The sequence below is a fragment of the Punica granatum genome, chromosome 8 (genome assembly GCF_007655135.1).
Source record: "Punica granatum isolate Tunisia-2019 chromosome 8, ASM765513v2, whole genome shotgun sequence".
Taxonomy (NCBI): Eukaryota; Viridiplantae; Streptophyta; class Magnoliopsida; order Myrtales; family Lythraceae; genus Punica; species Punica granatum.
In genome coordinates, this window is record NC_045134.1 from 2,693,812 (window position 1) to 2,714,317 (window position 20,506).

General features: G+C 41.4%; 3 protein-coding genes and 1 long non-coding RNA gene across 4 annotated transcripts; 3 read left to right on the top strand and 1 right to left on the bottom strand.

Annotated features, from left to right (window-relative positions):
- The first annotated feature begins 738 nt into the window (after positions 1-738).
- LOC116188195 (clathrin heavy chain 1) lies at positions 739-11,874 on the top strand. The gene is made up of 30 exons (XM_031517396.1): positions 739-1,044; positions 1,533-1,737; positions 2,413-2,501; positions 2,593-2,671; positions 2,805-2,932; positions 3,321-3,419; positions 3,504-3,612; positions 3,782-3,861; positions 3,947-4,174; positions 4,266-4,331; positions 4,646-4,762; positions 5,221-5,418; positions 5,549-5,665; positions 5,807-5,866; positions 6,050-6,136; positions 6,366-6,449; positions 6,544-6,678; positions 6,773-6,835; positions 6,913-7,017; positions 7,106-7,218; positions 7,315-7,567; positions 7,677-7,813; positions 7,898-8,176; positions 8,256-9,258; positions 9,370-9,855; positions 9,947-10,117; positions 10,209-10,394; positions 10,591-10,713; positions 10,953-11,063; positions 11,321-11,874. The coding sequence occupies exons 1-30, from the start codon at positions 1,000-1,002 to the stop codon at positions 11,483-11,485; spliced, it is 5,121 nt and encodes a 1,706-aa protein (XP_031373256.1). The 5' UTR covers positions 739-999; the 3' UTR covers positions 11,486-11,874.
- A 3,283-nt stretch (positions 11,875-15,157) lies between these two features.
- LOC116188196 lies at positions 15,158-16,492 on the top strand. The gene is made up of 2 exons (XM_031517397.1): positions 15,158-15,322; positions 15,632-16,492. The coding sequence occupies exons 1-2, from the start codon at positions 15,281-15,283 to the stop codon at positions 16,256-16,258; spliced, it is 669 nt and encodes a 222-aa protein (XP_031373257.1). The 5' UTR covers positions 15,158-15,280; the 3' UTR covers positions 16,259-16,492.
- A 1,174-nt stretch (positions 16,493-17,666) lies between these two features.
- Positions 17,667-18,878, top strand: LOC116188197 (transcription factor MYB73-like). Its single transcript, XM_031517398.1, has one exon. The coding sequence runs from the start codon at positions 17,841-17,843 to the stop codon at positions 18,663-18,665; it is 825 nt and encodes a 274-aa protein (XP_031373258.1). The 5' UTR covers positions 17,667-17,840; the 3' UTR covers positions 18,666-18,878.
- A 921-nt stretch (positions 18,879-19,799) lies between these two features.
- Positions 19,800-20,304, bottom strand: LOC116188198. Its single transcript, XR_004152214.1, has 2 exons — positions 20,174-20,304; positions 19,800-20,070 (listed from the first exon to the last, which is right to left on the bottom strand). It is a non-coding gene; the product is annotated as an uncharacterized LOC116188198 (long non-coding RNA).
- Positions 20,305-20,506: the final 202 nt, after the last annotated feature.

The following is a 20,506-nucleotide window of genomic DNA, read 5'->3' on the forward strand; positions in this document are numbered from 1 at the left end:
TTAGAGTAATCGGGTCATGGTCATGTGAAGCTGGTTGTGTTTCCACTCAATGTGCAGTTTGGATCCTGCTTAGACCAATGTAGACACTTTCCTAGCGCCCATTTTGAAAGTCAATCCGTCATCTTTCATAAGTTTGGAAATAATCGTTAAAATACCATAAAACATAATACAAAATAACGAGACAAAATCTCTTCAAATCCATATGAGTTGGATTGCAAGGTAATACGTGGCAGGTATGAACCGTGACGTGTTAGTGTTTGCGGGAGATCGGACAATTTTTTTAAACGTCAAATAACGTAATGCATACAATGAGCTTGTATGAAATCGGCCTTATCTTTACGTAGCCAATGTCAAGCTCGGATCTAGTCTAGATCGACACAGCCACTTCTTTGGATGTCCATCGTGCCACGGATCGGTTGGCAAATCATGCGATGGAAACATCCTTTATGTCGCGAGGCTGGTCCTGAATTGCTTGCGGCAAAGTTAAGCTTTGGGAATGGCCGGGTCGACCCGGACCCGAAAAGCAGAAAAAGACCAAATAAAGGTAAAAAGGAAAAAGAAAAAGAAAAAAAAGACACTTTGACACGTCTTCTTCCTTCAACCTTCTCTCTCCCTCTCTCTCCTGTCTGTTCTATTGCGTTGCCTGTAGAGACCTCCATTCCCATTTCCATAATCAGAGCCATTTTAAAGGGGAGCAAAAAAATAAAAAAATAAAAAAATCTCCGCCATTAAACAACCACAGTAATCATTCACTCTAATATAGTTTACCTCTCTCTCTCTCTCTCTCTCTCTCTCTCAACTCCTCAGATCTCTCCCCCTTCTCTCCCTATTTCTCTCTCTTTCTCTGAAGTTCTCGCTGGCTTCAAGGGTTTTCAGATCTCGCAGCGATTTGAATGCCCTCAGGCCTCCTCCTCCCTCCCCCTGAGCTCCGACCCAACATCCGTCCCTGAGTTCTCCACCCGCAGATCTGATCTCCTCGCCTCCCGATCTGAGCCCACCATGGCGGCTGCCAACGCCCCCATCATCATGAAGGAGGCCCTCACGGTGCGCAAACCCGATCCCCCCCCTTTACCTCTGCTTTCCCCTCATTTCTCTGTTCTTCAGCTCAGCTTTGACGCGACTTGCTTGAGTTTTATTTGGCTGAATTGTATCGATTCGCGGCAATTCTGCTGTTTCCAATGCTCAGTCTTATTGATTTTTTTATCCGAGATCTATAAGAAACTGTTAGGCTCGCTCCGCATCCACATTTGGGCGGAAGCAACCAATTCGAAGGGTGGTGGAATGTGTGAATACTCGCCGAAGGAATTGCACCAGTCGTTGTTGTATAGGGGGATCACGCAATAACTTCTAGTATCTAGATCTATGCGCAATGTCTTAGCTTAGATCTATTAGGCGCGACTGGTTACCAACTCGATCTTTTGAATTTTGTTGGCAAGTTTGTCTTAACTAGGAAACTGGGAGCACTTTGGTGTTTCTTTCGTAAGACTTAAGGAATTGAGTGGTGGATTCATGTGATCTTATGTTTTCCACAGCTTCCAAGCATCGGTATCAATCCGCAATTTATCACATTTACCCATGTCACGATGGAGTCGGACAAGTACATATGTGTGCGGGAGACAGCACCGCAGAACAGCGTGGTCATCATCGATATGAATATGCCAAATCAGCCTTTGAGGAGGCCTATCACCGCTGACTCAGCTCTCATGAACCCGAACTCTAGAATCCTTGCTCTTAAAGGTATGATCTGCTCTGCCGCCATTTCAAATTTTTTTCAACATGTCTACCGTCCTTACAATTGAAGTGTTGTTCTTAGTTGAACTTCGAAAAGCTCTTCCTTTTAACACTTGTGCATGGTCATCCAGCTGATTAACATAGTATTTTGAGCTGGAGATGAGCTCCTATTTGTCTTGTTTACTCGATAGGACTAATGCAGCAACGAAAAGGTGTCATGTTTAGTATCAATTGTTGTTGTCTACTATTCATGCTCGTGCATTTAAAACTCTTGAAGTTTCGCATTTTGCTTGCTGCATTACATTAGAACTAGAATTTGCAATGTGCACCAAATTTGGTTTTGAAGGTCTCCGTTATAGTTTCTATTGAACACTGCCACACTCTGCTTATCTGCTCTGCCTTTAGACATTCATTTTCACCGTCTTGCCACAAGTGAAAGTAGCACGCTCACTTCTAGTCAATTAAATTTGGATGCTGCTCCTTGAATTTGTTTGGTACTTTAATGGAGTAGTGAGATTTGAGGATGTACACACTCATCTGTTCGATGTTGATGGTGCTCTAAGACAGATGATGATTACTTGTTTTGATGATTATATGATGACGACTATAATCTACGCTATCTGTTTGGTTCCCCCCTTTTATGTCCGCATTCTGTTTACAAGCTGTGACATTTTCTTGTAGCCCAACTACCGGGAACAACTCAGGATCACTTACAAATATTTAACATAGAGCTGAAAGCCAAAATAAAGTCTCATCAGATGCCTGAACAGGTGAAATATTAAATACTCGTAATATCTTGCTCTCTTGGTTTTGGGGCAAGCGACCCTTTCTAAAGCGTAGAGCTCCTTGCGTTTTGTATAGGTTGTTTTCTGGAAGTGGATCACCCCTAAACTGTTGGGCCTAGTCACACAATCCTCAGTATACCACTGGTCAATTGAAGGTAAATTTTTATTCCCACTGTACTTTGCCTTGATTTGACTCTGCAGGTTGTCGAAATTCATTTTGATCATGCCAGTATGTACTATAGTATATCATTTCATCCTTATGATTCTCAGTTGTTATTCCATGTGCAGGTGATTCTGAGCCTGTGAAGATGTTTGAGAGAACAGCTAATTTGGTGAACAATCAGATAATAAACTACCGATGCGACCCTACTGAAAAGTGGTTGGTCTTGGTTGGTATTGCTCCTGGTTCACCTGAGGTAATCGATATCTCTTTATCTGCAAGTTCTTACTATCTTATTTGCAATACTGCTTTGTTTTATGTATACACGTATTCATGCAATTGTTTTAATTAAAGGCTCACTAGAAATATTGGTCAATCTGTGAATATTTGCTTTTGAGCGTCTGCTTAAGTTGTTTGAAAACGTAAACATTAAGCACTGCCTTGTTATTTTGATTTTTGTTTTGATAAGTTAGCCTTGATAGCGATGAAGCGTGCCTTTCTGTTATTAGGGGGATATGACTGAGGTGAAGTTCAATAGTCACATTTGATTTGTAGATTTTGTTCAGTAGTACTTTCATATGTATCAATTGTTTTATAAAAATGTTACATTGGTGTGTATTTGATATCTGATACTTGCAACGCAGAGGCCACAACTAGTCAAGGGGAACATGCAACTCTTCTCTTTGGAGCAGCAGAGGAGTCAAGCTCTTGAGGCGCATGCTGCAGCATTTGCTCCATTCAAGGTACGTTCTTCTTATTAATGGATTAAGAGTTATGCAAATACTTCCTTGCTGATTCATAATGTATCTTAAAATTTTCTTTAACAGGTGCCTGGAAATGAGAATCCCTCCACTCTCATTTCCTTTGCCACGAAAACCGTCAATGCTGGACAAGTCACGTCAAAGTTGCACATTATCGAATTGGGTGCTCAGCCAGGTTACTGCCACCGAAACTTCTAGTCTCCCACTATAGTTATTGCAGGGAGTGCATAAGACATGGATCTAATAATATCCTCTATCATGCTGCATCTAATTTGAGTTTGTTTCTTCTTGTTGTCTCTGCCTTGAAAATATCATTGTTTCTTACATCAGAACTGTGCTTGCAGGGAAAGCATCTTTTACAAAGAAGCAAGCAGATCTCTTCTTTCCCCCAGATTTTGCTGATGACTTTCCAGTTGCAATGCAGGTATAAGATGTTAATCTTTTTGACAACTTGCAGAATCCAGGTGTGATGATACGTGTGCTAAGTACATGAGTTCTTTCATTGGCAGATATCCCACAAATACAATTTGATATATGTGATCACAAAGCTTGGGCTACTATTCGTTTATGACTTGGAGACAGCCACTGCTGTGTATAGAAATAGAATTAGTCCAGATCCTATATTTTTGACAGCTGAAGCTTCATCAACTGGAGGTTTTTATGCCATCAACAGACGTGGCCAAGTTTTGCTGGCTAATGTAAACGAGGCGACTATCGTACCTTTTGTTAGTGGCCAAGTAAGTATATCAAGCTTAGTACTTTTTATGTATGGTTATGATCACATCAATATGTTGATTGCATATGCACATTATATGGTCTTTGGTACAGTTGAATAATTTGGAGCTGGCTGTCAACCTAGCTAAAAGAGGAAATCTTCCTGGGGCTGAGCAGCTGGTAAGGCCACATTCATACAGTTCAATTATGGATAATCTGAGAATGTTAGATCCCCCCATTTTGTTGAGGAATGATGATTCTGAAAGCAAGACTTTTCACATGCTAAGTCTGTAAAATTTGTGCCTATATGGTGGCGTGATTCCCCTGGTTTTGTTTTTTGTGCACGGGAGGTGTGACCTATTGTGGTCGTCATATTGTTTTTGAAAAGATGGTTCATGCTGGAGTACTCTATACATGGGATTTGTTGGCTTGGTTAGATTGAATTCATTTTTTGCATAGATACAAAATCATGTGTTGTCGTTTTGTGATCCCAGGTTGTCCAACGGTTTCAAGAGCTGTTTGCGCAAACAAAGTACAAAGAAGCAGCAGAGCTAGCTGCTGAATCTCCACAAGGAATTCTGCGCACCCCTGACACTGTTGCTAAATTTCAGGTACTTGTTTCTCATGTCTTATAGATTTATTTATGTCTTTTATATTGGTAAAAAGTTACATATGTTTATGGAGAAATGCACTCAGTCCATGTAGTAGAGGTGGACATTGCCTAGAAAGTTGCTTCTTGGAATCTAGAATGTCCAAGTAGATTTTTTACATGTGAAAATTTCAGCTACGCAAAATTTACAGTTTTATCCCAGGAACACACACACACACACACACACATAAATTTTTTTTACTTATTTTACCATTGAGAGAGTAACTGAGGTTGTAACTGTTGAAAAAGAACGTGTATACCTTCTAAGGTTTCCATTTTGAAAAGGTGTATGCCAATGAAAGACACTGAATGCACTGTTATTTCTTGTGTAAAAGCTATCTAATCCATCTCTTTGGTTGGACTTGAATACCAAAGTTGTGATGATGCATATGATCTCTTTTCTTTGTATTAAAAATGCAGAGTGTGCCAGTGCAAGCTGGGCAGACACCGCCTCTTTTACAGTACTTTGGGACACTTCTGACCAGAGGAAAGCTTAATGCATTTGAGTCATTGGAATTATCCCGCCTTGTTGTGAACCAAAACAAGAAGAACCTCTTAGAGAATTGGCTTGCAGAAGATAAGCTGGAGTGCAGTGAGGAACTGGGAGACCTTGTGAAGGTTTGTCATGCAGATTCATGGCTTTCTTACCCATTTTCAAAAGTTGAAGCTTCTTCAATAGAATCTTGTATTGGTTTGTTTTGTTCTGATGGTGGAACCATGGTTATATGTGTATTAATATATTTTGCAGACTGTTGATAATGATCTTGCATTGAAAATATACATTAAAGCCAGAGCAACTCCAAAAGTAGTAGCAGCTTTTGCAGAGAGGAGGGAGTTCGACAAAATATTGATCTACTCGAAGCAGGTAAATGATTCTTTTGCATGTGATCATTTATCCTGTTAATAACTTGTTATGTTTGTTATTTAGTGCTGTTGACCATGATGTTGTTACCCCTGTGATTCTTCATGTTTTGATGCTCAATTTGTTTATGACTTGGTGCTACAGGTTGGGTACATGCCGGACTATTTGTTCCTTCTACAAACGATTCTTCGAACAGATCCACAGGTATCTAGAACTTTACATTTGTGTTAATGAATCTTATATATCCCTTTCCTTTCTGGCACCTGCTTGTGAGCTACTCTGACTTGGCTATTGCTGAAAAGTTTGTGGGTAGATGGTGTTCTATTGCAAATTAATCCTCCTTTTTTTTTGGGAGCAAACAACTTACTGTTTCTCAATTTATTGTAGGGTGCTGTCAACTTTGCTCTGATGATGTCTCAAATGGAGGGAGGCTGTCCAGTTGATTACAATACCATAACAGATCTCTTTCTTCAGGTTTGATTATTTCTCAATATTTTTCATGGTTATTTACCTCTCAGAAATTGATCTTTTTTTGTCTGATTGAATGATGGCTAGTCATGTTTTGTTAACACCAGTGTCGGTAATGTTTCCCATGTTATGATTTCTGGGCGCCACCTCTCCTATATACCCTTTATACGATATTTACATGTTTGCCATTACATAAGGCTTAGCTTCATAAAATAGTCACTCATGGGATGTGCAGAGAAACTTAATACGCGAAGCAACAGCTTTTCTGTTGGATGTACTGAAGCCAAATCTACCAGAGCACGCTTTCCTTCAAACCAAGGTGTGTGATGGTGACTTCTATGGGCACTATTTTCTACTGTATCTTGTACCCCATGTTCTTCCCTTTGACAATTTTCTTTTTCAATGATATGCAGGTCCTTGAGATCAATCTGGTTACTTTTCCTAATGTTGCCGATGCTATTCTGGCCAATGGAATGTTTAGCCACTACGATCGTCCACGGATTGCCCAGCTGTGCGAAAAGGCCGGCCTTTATGTTCGAGCATTGCAAGTAATAATAGTCATAGATTTGTCTTTGTTTATTTTCTTTTACATATTGCGCGATTGAATTGATCTCCGGAGGAATTTTTTCACTCTTTCTGCAGCATTACTCAGAGCTTCCTGATATCAAACGTGTAATCGTGAATACCCATGCGATCGAGCCTCAGGTTAGTATCAATCGAGATAATCTTCCCTATGTTCTTCGTCACTATTAGATTAGTTCTAAATTTGTGATTTCCTGCAGTCACTTGTAGAGTTCTTTGGCACCCTTTCTAAAGAATGGGCTGTAGAATGCATGAAGGACCTTCTACTGGTTAACTTGAGGGGCAACCTTCAGATAATTGTTCAGGTTTGCTGTTGGTTCTGTTATTTTCCTGAAACTTTAGTTGCTGTTCTTATGTGTTAGTTGTACATGCTTAAAAGTTATATCTTTGCAGGTAGCCAAGGAATATTGTGAGCAGCTCGGCGTTGATTCATGCATAAAACTTTTTGAGCAGTTCAAATCTTATGAAGGATTATACTTCTTTTTAGGATCATATTTGAGTTCCAGGTACTAGCAGTAGGAAATTTTTTTTGGTGTTTATGCACCGAAAGCCCTTTGGTGGAATGAGAATTTTTTTCCTTATTAATCCTTACTTTTTTGCAGTGAGGATCCTGACATTCATTTCAAATACATAGAGGCTGCGGCTAAAACCGGTCAAATCAAGGAGGTTGAGCGTGTGACTAGAGAGTCAAATTTCTATGATGCAGAAAAGACTAAGAATTTCCTGATGGAGGCCAAGCTTCCAGATGCACGTCCGCTCATTAATGTTTGTGATCGATTTGGCTTTGTGCCTGATCTCACACACTATCTTTACTCCAACAACATGCTCCGCTATATTGAAGGCTATGTTCAGAAGGTATAGCATTATGAATCTTGTGAGGGGCAGCTTTTGCTTGATATAGGATATTTCCATGTTTAGAGGACTTAAACTTTCCCATTGCAATAACATCGCTTTTTCCTATCAGGTGAACCCTGGGAATGCTCCTTTGGTAGTTGGGCAGCTACTAGATGATGAATGCCCTGAAGATTTCATCAAAGGCTTGATTCTCTCTGTCCGTTCTTTGCTCCCAGTGGAACCTCTTGTGGAAGAATGTGAAAAGAGGTATGCCCACTTCATATCTTCATGCCTCCACATCCTAATTGTTTTCCTGTATAGATGAGTCTAAACCTTGCTCTGGCTTTTCAGGAATCGACTTCGTTTGCTCACTCAATTTTTGGAGCATCTTGTGAGTGAGGGGAGCCAAGATGTTCATGTCCACAATGCTCTTGGTAAAATAATAATTGATAGTGGAAATAACCCGGAGCATTTTCTCACCACGAATCCATACTATGATTCTCGTGTTGTGGGTAAATATTGTGAGAAACGCGATCCCACTCTTGCGGTCGTAGCATACAGGAGAGGCCAGTGTGATGATGAGCTTGTCAATGTGACCAACAAGAATTCTCTCTTTAAATTGCAAGCAAGGTTTGTAATTTACCGAATTATGACAGAGATCTCGGTTTCTTTGTTAAGTTTGGATACTTATTTGTCACCCTGATTACAGATATGTAGTCGAGAGAATGGATGGTGATCTCTGGGAGAAGGTTCTTAACCCTGAGAATGAGTACCGGAGGCAGCTCATCGATCAGGTTGTATCTACAGCACTGCCCGAAAGTCAGAGTCCGGAACAAGTATCTGCAGCTGTTAAAGCTTTCATGACTGCTGATCTGCCACATGAATTAATTGAGCTGCTGGAGAAAATTGTTCTTCAAAATTCTGCATTCAGCGGGAACTTCAATCTGCAGAACCTTCTTATCCTCACTGCTATCAAAGCTGATCCCTCCAGAGTTATGGATTATGTCAATAGGCTGGACAACTTTGATGGGCCTGCAGTTGGGGAGGTCGCAGTGGAAGCCCAATTATATGAGGAAGCCTTTGCGATTTTCAAGAAGTTCAACATGAATGTACAGGCCGTAAATGTCTTGTTGGACAATATCCGAAGCATTGAAAGGGCTGTCGAGTTTGCCTTCAGGGTCGAAGAGGATGCTGTTTGGAGTCAGGTGGCAAAGGCTCAACTCAAGGAAGGTCTCGTCAGTGATGCAATTGAGTCATTTATTCGTGCAGATGATGCAACTCACTTTTTGGATGTCATTCAAGCTGCTGAGAATGCAAATGTGTACCATGACTTGGTGCGTTACCTTTTGATGGTCAGACAGAAGGCCAAGGAGCCGAAAGTGGATAGTGAGCTCATTTATGCATATGCGAAGATTGATAGACTGGGTGATATTGAAGAATTTATTCTCATGCCGAACGTGGCCAACCTTCAGAATGTTGGTGATCGCCTCTATGATGAAGCCCTCTATGAGGCTGCAAAAATCATATATGCATTCATATCGAACTGGGCCAAGCTGGCTGTCACCCTTGTTAAGCTTAAACAGTTCCAAGGTGCTGTTGATGCAGCACGGAAGGCTAACAGCGCCAAGACATGGAAGGAAGTTTGCTTTGCCTGTGTTGATGCTGAGGAGTTCCGGTTAGCTCAAATATGTGGTCTGAACATTATAATACAGGTGAAATATGAACTGGTTTGCTCTTCAATTGCTAGTCTGAAGTTTGGATGTTGCTTACTGTAGATTAAATATGCTTTCCTCATCGATTTTTCACCTGACTGGATTTTGCAGGTGGATGACTTGGAAGAAGTCAGCGAATACTACCAGAATAGGGGCTGCTTCAATGAGCTTATCTCTCTCATGGAGAGTGGTCTTGGTTTGGAACGTGCACACATGGGCATATTCACCGAGCTAGGAGTTCTCTATGCTAGATACCGTCCCGAGAAGCTCATGGAGCACATCAAGCTCTTCTCCACGCGTCTTAATATTCCGAAGCTCATTCGAGCTTGTGACGAGCAGCAACATTGGAAGGAGCTCACCTACCTGTACATTTTATACGACGAGTTCGATAATGCTGCAACTACTATAATGAATCATTCCCCAGAGGCTTGGGACCACATGCAGTTCAAGGATGTCATTGTCAAAGTTGCCAGTGTGGAACTCTACTACAAAGCTGTTCACTTCTACTTGCAGGAGCATCCGGATTTGATCAATGATGTCCTCAATGTCCTGGCTCTTAGGGTGGACCACACTCGTGTTGTTGACATCTTGAGGAAGGTTTGACTTTTCTGCATATGATTATAAACTTGATCCTATACTCTCTGGATCTGAATGTCTAAGGCACTCTCTTCTTGTTTTTGAACTTCAGGCTGGTCACTTGCGTCTCGTGAAGCCATACATGGTTGCAGTGCAGAGCAACAACGTGCCTGCTGTTAATGAGGCCTTAAACGAAATTTACGTAGAGGAGGAAGACTATGATCGGCTACGTGAATCTATCGACTTGCACGATAACTTTGATATGATTGGCCTTGCGCAAAAGGTCAGTTGTTGTAATCTTGCTTTTCTGGTTTTCAGGCTTTACATGAGAAAATGATTTCATGACTGAGTTGTTTATCTGCACTTGGGAGCAGATTGAGAAGCACGAGCTACTCGAGATGAGACGTGTTGCTGCTTATATTTACAAGAAGGCTGGGAGGTGGAAGGTATCTATTGCATTGTCCAAGAAAGACAAGCATTACAAGGATGCTATGGAGACAGCCTCCCAGTCTGGTGATCGCGAACTTGCTGAAGAGTTGCTCATCTATTTCATTGAACAGGTACCTGCCTCGGTAAATAATTAGTTCTTTCATTTTTTTACCCTTAGCAGGGCAGACCTTTTCTAAGTAAATGGAACAATCAGCCTTTTTCAAGTAAATGAAACAATCTTCTGTATAGGAACTAGATAGAAACTTGTGGCTTAGGCTTTCTTTGTTGAATGCTAATATTTTTTTCCTTTCCTTTGTGGTTATGTAGGGCAAGAAGGAGTGCTTTGCCTCGTGCTTGTTTGTATGTTACGACTTAATTCGGGCAGATGTGGCTCTGGAACTCGCCTGGATGAATAACATGATTGATTTTGCCTTCCCATATCTTCTACAGGTGATTTGATTCTCGTACTATTTACCCTTACTTCTTGAGTGTCCATTTACTTGGTAGTTTCTGTCTGCAACATTCATGTGATTGCTTCACTTTTAAGGAATCGAAAATCTATGTGGCTCTCTCTGAAGCTTCAGGATTTGGTTGAACAATGTTTCATTCTGATTTCAGGGACTGTGTCAGGCATTTTAAAGCACTGATTGAGATACTTGTGTTTTCTCACCTCCCTTGTTCTTTTGCAGTTCATCCGTGAGTACACTGGTAAAGTTGATGAACTCATTAAGGACAGGATAGAGGCCCAAAACGAAATGAAGGCTAAAGAGAAGGAAGAGAAGGATGTCATTGCCCAGCAGGTAGCGTGATCTGTCTCATACTTTGCTGGCGAAAAAATATCGTCTTTTTGCCTCCTCATTTTAGGCTCCTGCTGTGATTTCTTAGGAGCTACTCTTGTTCTTGGAATTAGTCACTGGGCAATATTTACATGCCGCGATAGTTCTCAGGATGTGCGTTTTCCATTTTCCACATGAAACAACGTAGAGAAATATTGGTGATGGTTCTCTCTCACAGTGATCTGATGAGATTGTTTATTCGCTCTGCTTTGCTGTTGCAGAATATGTATGCTCAGTTACTGCCACTTGCTCTGCCTGCACCCCCGATGCCTGGTATGGGAGGCCCACAAGGAATGGGTGGAGGCTTCGTTCCGCCACCACCAATGGGCGGGATGGGAATGCCCCCTATGCCGCCCTTTGGGATGCCGCCGATGGGAAGCTATTGATCTAAAGACATAGGACCGTGAGGATTGCGGCTTTTTTTCAAAGGATGAAGAGTTTGGGAACAGTTTGATTTCCTCTGTTTTTAGCTGTTGTATAATGTTGCTCTGTGTCAGACTGTTATTTTCCGTTTTATCGGTGTCAATTGAAGGCATTGTCAGACTGATACGTCAATTTTGTGGGGATTTTACATTAAAATAGTTTGTGTTGATAAAAAGTTGTCCACAAAATATTCTTTGGCTAGGGAGGTGGGATGTGGCATTCTTTTGGCTGTTGTAGAGAGCCAACCTTTGGATTTCCCCTTTGTTGTTCTTTTTTTTTTTTTTTTGCCCCTCTTCTTGTACTACTGATTTTACTTTATTTACTATCTCATGAGTTGAAGTGAGTTCCTTCATGTGACTTGTGTCGTCTCAACAATTATTAGCCCCCCCCCTTTTTTTTTCTCTCATTTATTTCTTTTGTTGTTATCATATCGAGCATTACGACTATTAATCAATCATGAAAGGCATAAAATTATGATTTATAAAATTTCAAAGTACGCGAATAATATAATAATAATATTAAAAAGCACAAAAATCGAATATGTACTATCCCATGCAGCGTACGACTAGTACTATACTATAGTTATTTTAGAGAAAAAAACGGAATAGATACAGTAACTATCATTTTGAGTTTGGGAGAGGGAAATTGTCATGATAGAGGAAGAAAGTGGAATGACAACCGAACTACTTTTAGGATTTAGGTGAAAGAAAATGTGAGAGAAAGTGGAATAGAGAGTAGAACTATCATTTATGGTTGATAAGAGAGACAATGTAATGCAAGAGAGAGAAATAGAGTGAAACTACTATTCATGGTTTAGGAGAAAGGATGTTATGTTAGAGATAAAAAGTGGAAGAAAGAGCAGAGTTAACATTTAGGGTTTAATAGAGAGAAAATGTCGTCTTAGAGAGGGAAAATAGAATAGAGAGCATAATTACCATTGATGGATGTAAGAGAGATTGTCGATTAAGAGAGAGAACAAAACTACTATTTAAGGTTTATGAGAGAGAAAATGTTATGTTAGACAGAGAAAGTATAGTAGAGAGTGAGACTATCATTTAGGATTTGTGAGAGAAAATTTCAAGTTAGAGAAAGAAAGTGAAATAGATGGTGTAATTATCATTTAGGGTTTAGTAGCGAGACAATATCATGCAAGGGAGAGAGCGAAACTATCATTCAAAGTTTAGGAGAGGGAAAATGTCATGTTAGAGAGTGAAATAAAGAGCGAAAGTACCATTTAGGGTCTAAGAGAAAGAAAATGTTGTGCTAGAGAGAAAAAGTGGTATAGAGAGCACAATTGCCATTGAGTAAGAGAGTGTGTCGGGGTAAGAGAGAAAGCGAAACTACCATTTAAAATTTATGAGAGATAATGTCATTTTAGAGAGAGAATGTTGAATAGAGAGCGCAACTATCATTTAGGGTTTAGAAGCGAGACGGTGTCATGCAAGAGAGAGAGTAGATGTACCGTTCGGGGTTAAGATAAAGTTTTATGTTAAAAAGATTAAATGGAATAAAAAGCTGAACTACCATTTAGGGTTTAAGAGACAGAAAATATCGTGTTAGAGAGAAAGTGAAATAGAGAGCACAACTACCATTGAGGATGTAAGAGAAAGTGTTGGGTAAGAGATGGAGTGAAACTATCATTTAAGATTTATGAGAGAGAAATTGTCAGATTAAAGAGGAAAGTAGAATAGAGAGCAGACTCTCATTTGTTTAATAAAGAGAAAATGTCATGTTAGAGAGATAAAGTGGAATAGAGAGCATAATTACCATTTAGGGTTTAGGAGAGAGAATGTATTATGTTAGTTTCGTTGTTTACTCCACATTTGCTCTTAAATATGACACTATCTCTCTTCTAAACTATAAATGGTAGTTTCCCTCTCTCTCTTGTATGACATTATCTCTCTATTAAACCTCAAATGATAGTTACGATCTATATTTCACTTTTTCTCTCTAACATGACATTTTCTTTCTCATAAACCCTAAATGGTAGTCACGCTTTCTCTCTTACATGACACTTTTTCTCTCTTAAACCATAAACGGTAGTTCCGACTCTCTTTTATTTGACACTTTTTATCTCATAAATCATAAATGGTAGTTACCCTATTTATTTCACTTTCTCTCTCTAATATGACTCTTTCTGTCTCATAAACCCTAAATAGTAATTGCGCTCTTTATGATACTCTCTCTTACATGACATTTTGTCTCTCTAACATGATATTTTCTATCTCCTAAATCCTATATGGTAGTTTCGTTATCTCTCTTACATGATATTTTCTTCCTTTTAAACCCTGAATGGTAGTTTTGTTCTCTCTCTTACATGACACTTTCTATCTCCTAAACCATAAACGGTAGTTGCCTTCTTTATTTCGCTTTCTCTATCTAACATAACTTTTTCTCTTTCCTAAATCATAAATGGTAATTATGCTCTTTAATCCACTCTTTCTAACACTCTACTTTCTCTCTCCTAAATATTGAAAGGTGGTTCCACTCGATCTCTTACATGACATTTTCTATTTTTTAAATCCTAAGGGTGCGTTTGGATTCAGAGTTAAAGTAACTTTGATTTTGATTTTGATTGTGGAAAATGACAAATGAGATGTGATTATAAATTTGACTTGGGAAATGTGTGTTTTTGTTGTGTAGTGTGTTGAGTTAAAGTTAAAGTTAAAATTTTTGACTTGAGAAATATGTATTTTTGTTGTGTAGTGTGTTGAGTTAAAGTTAAAATTAAAGTTAAATTTTGGTGTTTGGGAATCCAAATAGACCCTAAATGGTAATTGCATTTTCTATTATATTTTTTCTCTCTAACATGATACTTTCTCTCATTAACCCTAAGTGGTAATTCCGCTGTTTATTATACATTCTCTCCCTAACATAATATTTTTCTCTCTCTTAAACTTCAAATGATAGTTTCACTCTCTCTTACATGACACTTTCTCTCTTTTGAGTCATAAATGGTAGTTGCGCTTTTTGTTCAAATTCTCTCTTTAACATCACACTTTATATCTCATAAACAATAAATGATAGTTTCGTTGTCTATTCTACATTTTCTCTCTAACATGAAACTTTCTTTATTCTAAGCCCTAAGTTGTAGTTCTACTTTCTCTTATATGACACTTTCACTCTCTTAAATCTTAAATAATAGTTGCGCTCTCTATTCTACTTTCTCAAGGCACTTTCTCTCTCCTAACCTTAAATGGTAGTTCCGTACCTTCTGCTCTCTATTGGATTTTTTTCTCTAACATGACACCCTATCTCCTAAACCATTAATGATAGTTTTGTAATAATCGATACGAACCTATTCGAAGATAACACAAGTTCAAGTTCTATCCTATGCAATGCACGAATTTTATGACTATTATGAAAGTTGAAATGATAAGGGGTGAGACAAAGATTAGTTGATGATGATGATTAACTAGCTCTCTCGCATGTACCATGCACGATTGCGTTCGTGTTTTTATCCAATCTCAATTTTGATTTTTATGAAAATTTTATTAAATCTATGGGAATCATGATTTATTTTTATTAATATTTAGAAGCTGTAATTAATTAAGTAAAGGTTTAGTAATTTTAGTAAATAAAAATAAAAAAATACGCAAAAAATTTCGGGTCGGATTAAATTAAACTGGGCGACAGGCGACGCGCGGCAGACGACACGGACCCAGCCAGCAACTCATCTCCTTCATTCCTTCCATATCCTCTCTCTCTCTCTCTCTCTGCCTCTCTCAGTCTCTGTAGTTAATGGTTCCTCCATAGAAATGGCTGTTTCCTTGAGCTCCATCGCGAGCTTCAACTCCAAGGTAATATCTATCCTTCACGCCTTTCCTTTCTTCCCCTAAATCAACGCACGATATAGTCTGTTACTTCCACTTCACTTTCCTATCTGTGAGTGCTGGCTTCATTTGGCTACTTGTTATGGTGGATTTTGATATCTAATGTTCTGTAAGCGAGCTCAAATTTGTCATTTTGATGTATTATAGCATTTGAATTCTGACGGATTGAGCTTAAACTTCATCAACTTAAGCTCACTAGTCAAGATTTTGGATGAATTGATGTGCTGCTTATGATGCTCGCCAAATCCTGAATTTTGATGGTGATTTCTCCTTCAGAATTTGCAGGCTAGTAATAACAATCACCATGAATCAAGAGCTCAAGCTCGGGTTTCGGCTTTCCAGGAAAGGCAACTCGCTTCCACCCTGTCGATGCCCAAGTCTCAGTGGTCAAAAAGGATTCTCCGTCTTTCCGCCTCGGACAGCGATCAGCTCGCCATAGATACTACTGATAAGGGACCTACTCCACCTTTGGAGTCTGCAGACGTAAGCACCCAGCCCAACGGATCAGTTCTTAAGTCGGGGGCAGAACCCGAGCAATCTAAATCACCACAATCTCCCCCAAAGCGGTCGCCCTTGACAGCGAGGGAGAGGCTGAGGGCGGCACGTGTCCTGAGCCGCTACGCTGAGACAAAGCCCTCGGCGAAATCCGAAATGGGCAGCAAAGTCTTGGATGCAATCAAAGAGAGCGACCGTGGGAAGAGGAAGTCGGGCCTCCCGGAAGCCCCAACTAACCTGTTCGATGACAGCAAGAGAGGGCTTCCCAAGGATGGGTTCACGTTTCAGTTCCCTGGCGGGTTCGATCTGTTCATTGTTGCCTTTTCCTTCGTCTTCATCAGCACCGTCATGTTTGCTACCACTTATCTCGTGTGGAAAGTTGGGGCCATTCATTTCAATGAGTACTGAAGCTACGGAAGTATACTGGAAATTGCATCGCAGCTGTGTCCCGATCTTTTAGGTACACAGTCGAATCTCTTCGCTATACTTTGAATTCACGGAACCTTGCTTGTCTTATATTCGTAGATTCACGTAACTTTTGTAGCATAGTCTTGTTCTGTGGTCTTGCCTATTTGGAAACAAACACAAAGGAAAAGAAAAGAGCTAGTTTCCGTATATGCCGACTTGCTCTTTGAAGTTTCATTTTTTGCTGTGAAATTAATGATTGAAACAGTAGGATTCTCAGTTATGGGTTCAGATTGAAGGTTGAACTGCCAGCCAGTGCTAGAGATAACCATAGAAGATGCTTAAGGAAGAAAAAGCCCATGGAATTCCGCTTGTATAACCTTGCTAAGGATTATTGATTGTTCCTCTCTGGAGTAGAAATCGTGAACTGGCACCACTGACCTTGTCGTCCAACTTAAGATCGTCAATGATCCGATTTAAGGAATGTCGAGAGTTTTGAGTGCCAGGACAAAAAGGATTTAGGTGATCAAGATGCTTTTTAGTTGCATATAGCTGAGATCTTCAATCCCGGGAAGTAACCAGTAGATAATCCTTACACATGGGTTTGAATGCTCATCGACTATACGACCCCAAACCTGATCCTTCCATCAAACCGTTTAAACAGCCAATTTGGTGCGTCTTCTTTTACACTTGGAGCTAAAAGCTTGGACCTGTAAATTCTCTGCTTCATTCCATCGATCCCTTCGCCATTAGCACACAATTTTTTCATGCGTAGCTACAAGGATACGAATTGGTTGAAGTCTCTGCCGATCATTCCCGAGCCTGTTTTATATTTGGACACTAATTAACACGTTCTTTTATTTACTTTTTTTTCCTCTTTTATTTACTTTTTTGGGATGGGGGAAGGTGGTAGAGAGATAAATGACCCGTCCGTTTAGGCCTTCCTCAAGGAGGAAGGCCGTTGTTTTCAACTTTGAATCAGTTAACGGACTAAGGCGAAATAGAAACAGAAAGCTCATAACTTCCCCCATCATAATCTCTCTCTCTCTCTCTCTACCTTCCCGTAAAATCAAGAAGCTTAGTTGGCACATCGTCTGACTGAGATCACCATCGTCGGTATGATCACATGTCGGTGAACGTGACATACTACGATCATGTCGGTGAACGTGACATAGCGATCGATACCGAATGAAATGAAACGCAAACCAGAAAGGAACCACCAGGAAATATGGGTGTCGATAGATGAATACGAAACCGAAACAGAAATACCCAACAAACGCTCATCTTTCTGTTAAACTCATAAGAGAGTGGTTATGTCAAGTAGCGGTTTCACGGGTTCATGCCAACAAACCCTCCTCTCCCCCCCCCCCCCCCCCCCCCCCCCCCCCCCCCCCCCCCCTCCTAAAACGGTTAACTTAACCCCCCCCTCTCCCTTCTTCCCACACCCTCCCACGCCATAAATAAGAACCCACAGCAAAGCAGGCCAAATCTCTCCCTGTCAATCTTTTGTTTCTCGATTTCGCTCCTCGGGTGCTTGTTCGGTCGGTCGATCTGCTTTTCGTTTCCGTCCGTGTTCGTTACATGAATGAAGGTCACTACAGTTGAGGGGGTGGACAGGGTGAAGGGTTCGTGGAGCCCGGAGGAGGACGCGACCCTCATCAAGCTGGTCGAGCAGCACGGCCCCCGCAACTGGTCCCTCATCAGCTCCGGCATCCCGGGTCGGTCGGGCAAGTCGTGCCGCCTCCGCTGGTGCAACCAGCTCAGCCCCTTCGTCCACCACCGCGCCTTCACCCCGGCTGAGGACGCCATCATCATTGAGGCCCACCGGACCCACGGCAACAAGTGGGCCACCATCGCCCGCCTCCTACCTGGGCGCACTGACAACGCTATCAAGAACCATTGGAACTCCACCCTCCGCCGCCGCCGCCCTCCCCGACCTGCACCCGTCCTAGGCGGTCCTGACTCCCCTTCCGATTCTGCTGTGGTCAAGCGGCCGCTCTCACCGCTGGATGGGCATGAGGAGGAGTCCTCGAAGAGGCAGCGCTTGGGTGGGTGCAACAGGGTTGAGGCAGGGCTCGACGATATTGATATCAAGACCTCATTGACCCTGTCCCCGCCTGGGGAGACCTGTACATCAGCCCCGAAGGAGGAGGACGACGATGAGGAGGACAATGACGATGACGCGGCAGAGGACATAGACCGGGAGGAGGAAGAGGAAGAAGCGGACAGAAGTAATAAGGTAGCAGTGGGTATGGCTCAGGACAATGCATGCTTGGTGACGGTCATGAAGCGCATGATAGCTGAAGAGGTTAGGAAGTACATAGATACCCTATGGGCCCAAAGCAATGCGCCTGGGCCTGGGCCTTTGCCTGGGCCAGGGCTCAGTTTCACTGTCAAAAAGGATCCGTAGAAGAGAAAAACACAGGGCCCAATACCTTAACTTATGTCCTCCTAATGTCTTCTCTCTTCTCTTTTATCGAGGAAATGCAACCCTTGTCTCGAACTTGAGGTGCTACTTTAAGGCAATTTGAGTTGGTAAATTAATTCCTATTGCACATTATCATCTCGTCCGTGTATCACACTTCATTCTGCAGCTTAAATTATCGGATACAGATAGGTAATACATGGCCACCGCTGATGTACAGAACTTGAAAATGTATATTACCTCTCCTTGCTGCAGTTTCCATTGGTAAATTTTGCTCCGTCCATAATCCTCTGTCGATATTGAGACTTGGGTACTCATTTGACAGATTCTCGGTTATGCTTACTAGTTGGCATGAGACAGAAAATCATCTCCCATTGTTTACCCTGTCAGACAATCATCTTCATATGCCCCGATGACTCAATCAACTCATACCATGCATTCCAATTCCAATACATATTAAAGGCAGTCGATATAGACACCCGTCAATACAAACTCTCAAGTCAAGAGCAGGGTATACGCGCAACACATGTATTAGCTCGGAATCAGCTCGTGACGATCAACAACTTTGAAAGGTGAATGCACACAGGAGTTTCTGAACACTTACTAAATCATATGCAAGTAGTAGTAGTAGTACAGGCCCTATCATGAAGGCTCCTCTGCGATTTATCGAACTAACTTAAGCTCAAGAAAAGCCGACCTCAATCCCCAGGAGGTTAACAATGTCCTAATTAAGCTCCTCTTATCGACCGCGTCACAGTCATACCATATCCCGACCAACAGAAAGCCCTTTGGAGCCTAAATTGATCAGACATGTAAATGATCCAATAACCCAAATTACCATCCCGCGTAACGATAATTCCAGAAACCTCATTCATCAATCGCCTTCCCCTGACCAGTGAATTATCAATTCGGGAAGAAGATGCAGTAGAAACCTCGAATACTGTAGAACAACAGCAATAACTCAAAGCAGACCTATGCCGATCGACAACTTCCCAACCTCCAATTACAAGACATTGCTTCTATACTTGAACACATACAGAGCTACCACAGCAGGGCTCAGGCACCAGCAAATACAGCAAAAATCAAGCTCAATGAATCAATGCAGAAGGAGGGAGGAGATTACGCAGACCAAAATCGATTCATCCTTCCATAAAGTAACAAGGTCCGAGCTGAACTTCATAAGAGTGTACCGACAGCAAGCTTGAAACAGAGAAAAACCAACAGCACTAGTAATGATAGCAATAACGATAAATCTCTAACAGAGTACTACTCAGTCAGGAAGGCGAGAGCTGGAGAGTGTGGGAGCCGGCAGCCACCGAGATCTCTACTTGGATCTCTGCCTCATCTTTCTGCGCTTCCTCTTGAGCCTCCTCATGCGCTTCTTCTTCCACTGCCACACCACGAACCACCAATCCATTCGTCATCTCTCACTATTCATATAAGGGATAAGCGTAGCAGCCAGTCTAGAATAGATAGGTCTGATCGGAGCTTACCTTCGCTCTCATAGTGACGGTTCTGGAGAGTCCTCCGCCCGCTGCCTTCTTCGCCTTCGAAACCCTAGAGGAGCTCTGCTGCTGCTGCTATGGCTGCTCCGATATATGAAGAACTTTGTTGGGACGTGGTCTCGTTGTATTTATACAATGAAGAAACCCTAAGCTCTGTGCCTTCTTGTTGGGCTTGGGCCGTAACTAGCCTAGGCCCTTAAGTTAAAGTGCTATGACTCATTTGGGCTTCAATGTTGGCCCAAAAATTGTTGGGCTTCAACCAAAATTTACTGCACGATCCCTATCCAAAAGGAAACGAACGCCGTTCGAGATCTTATATCG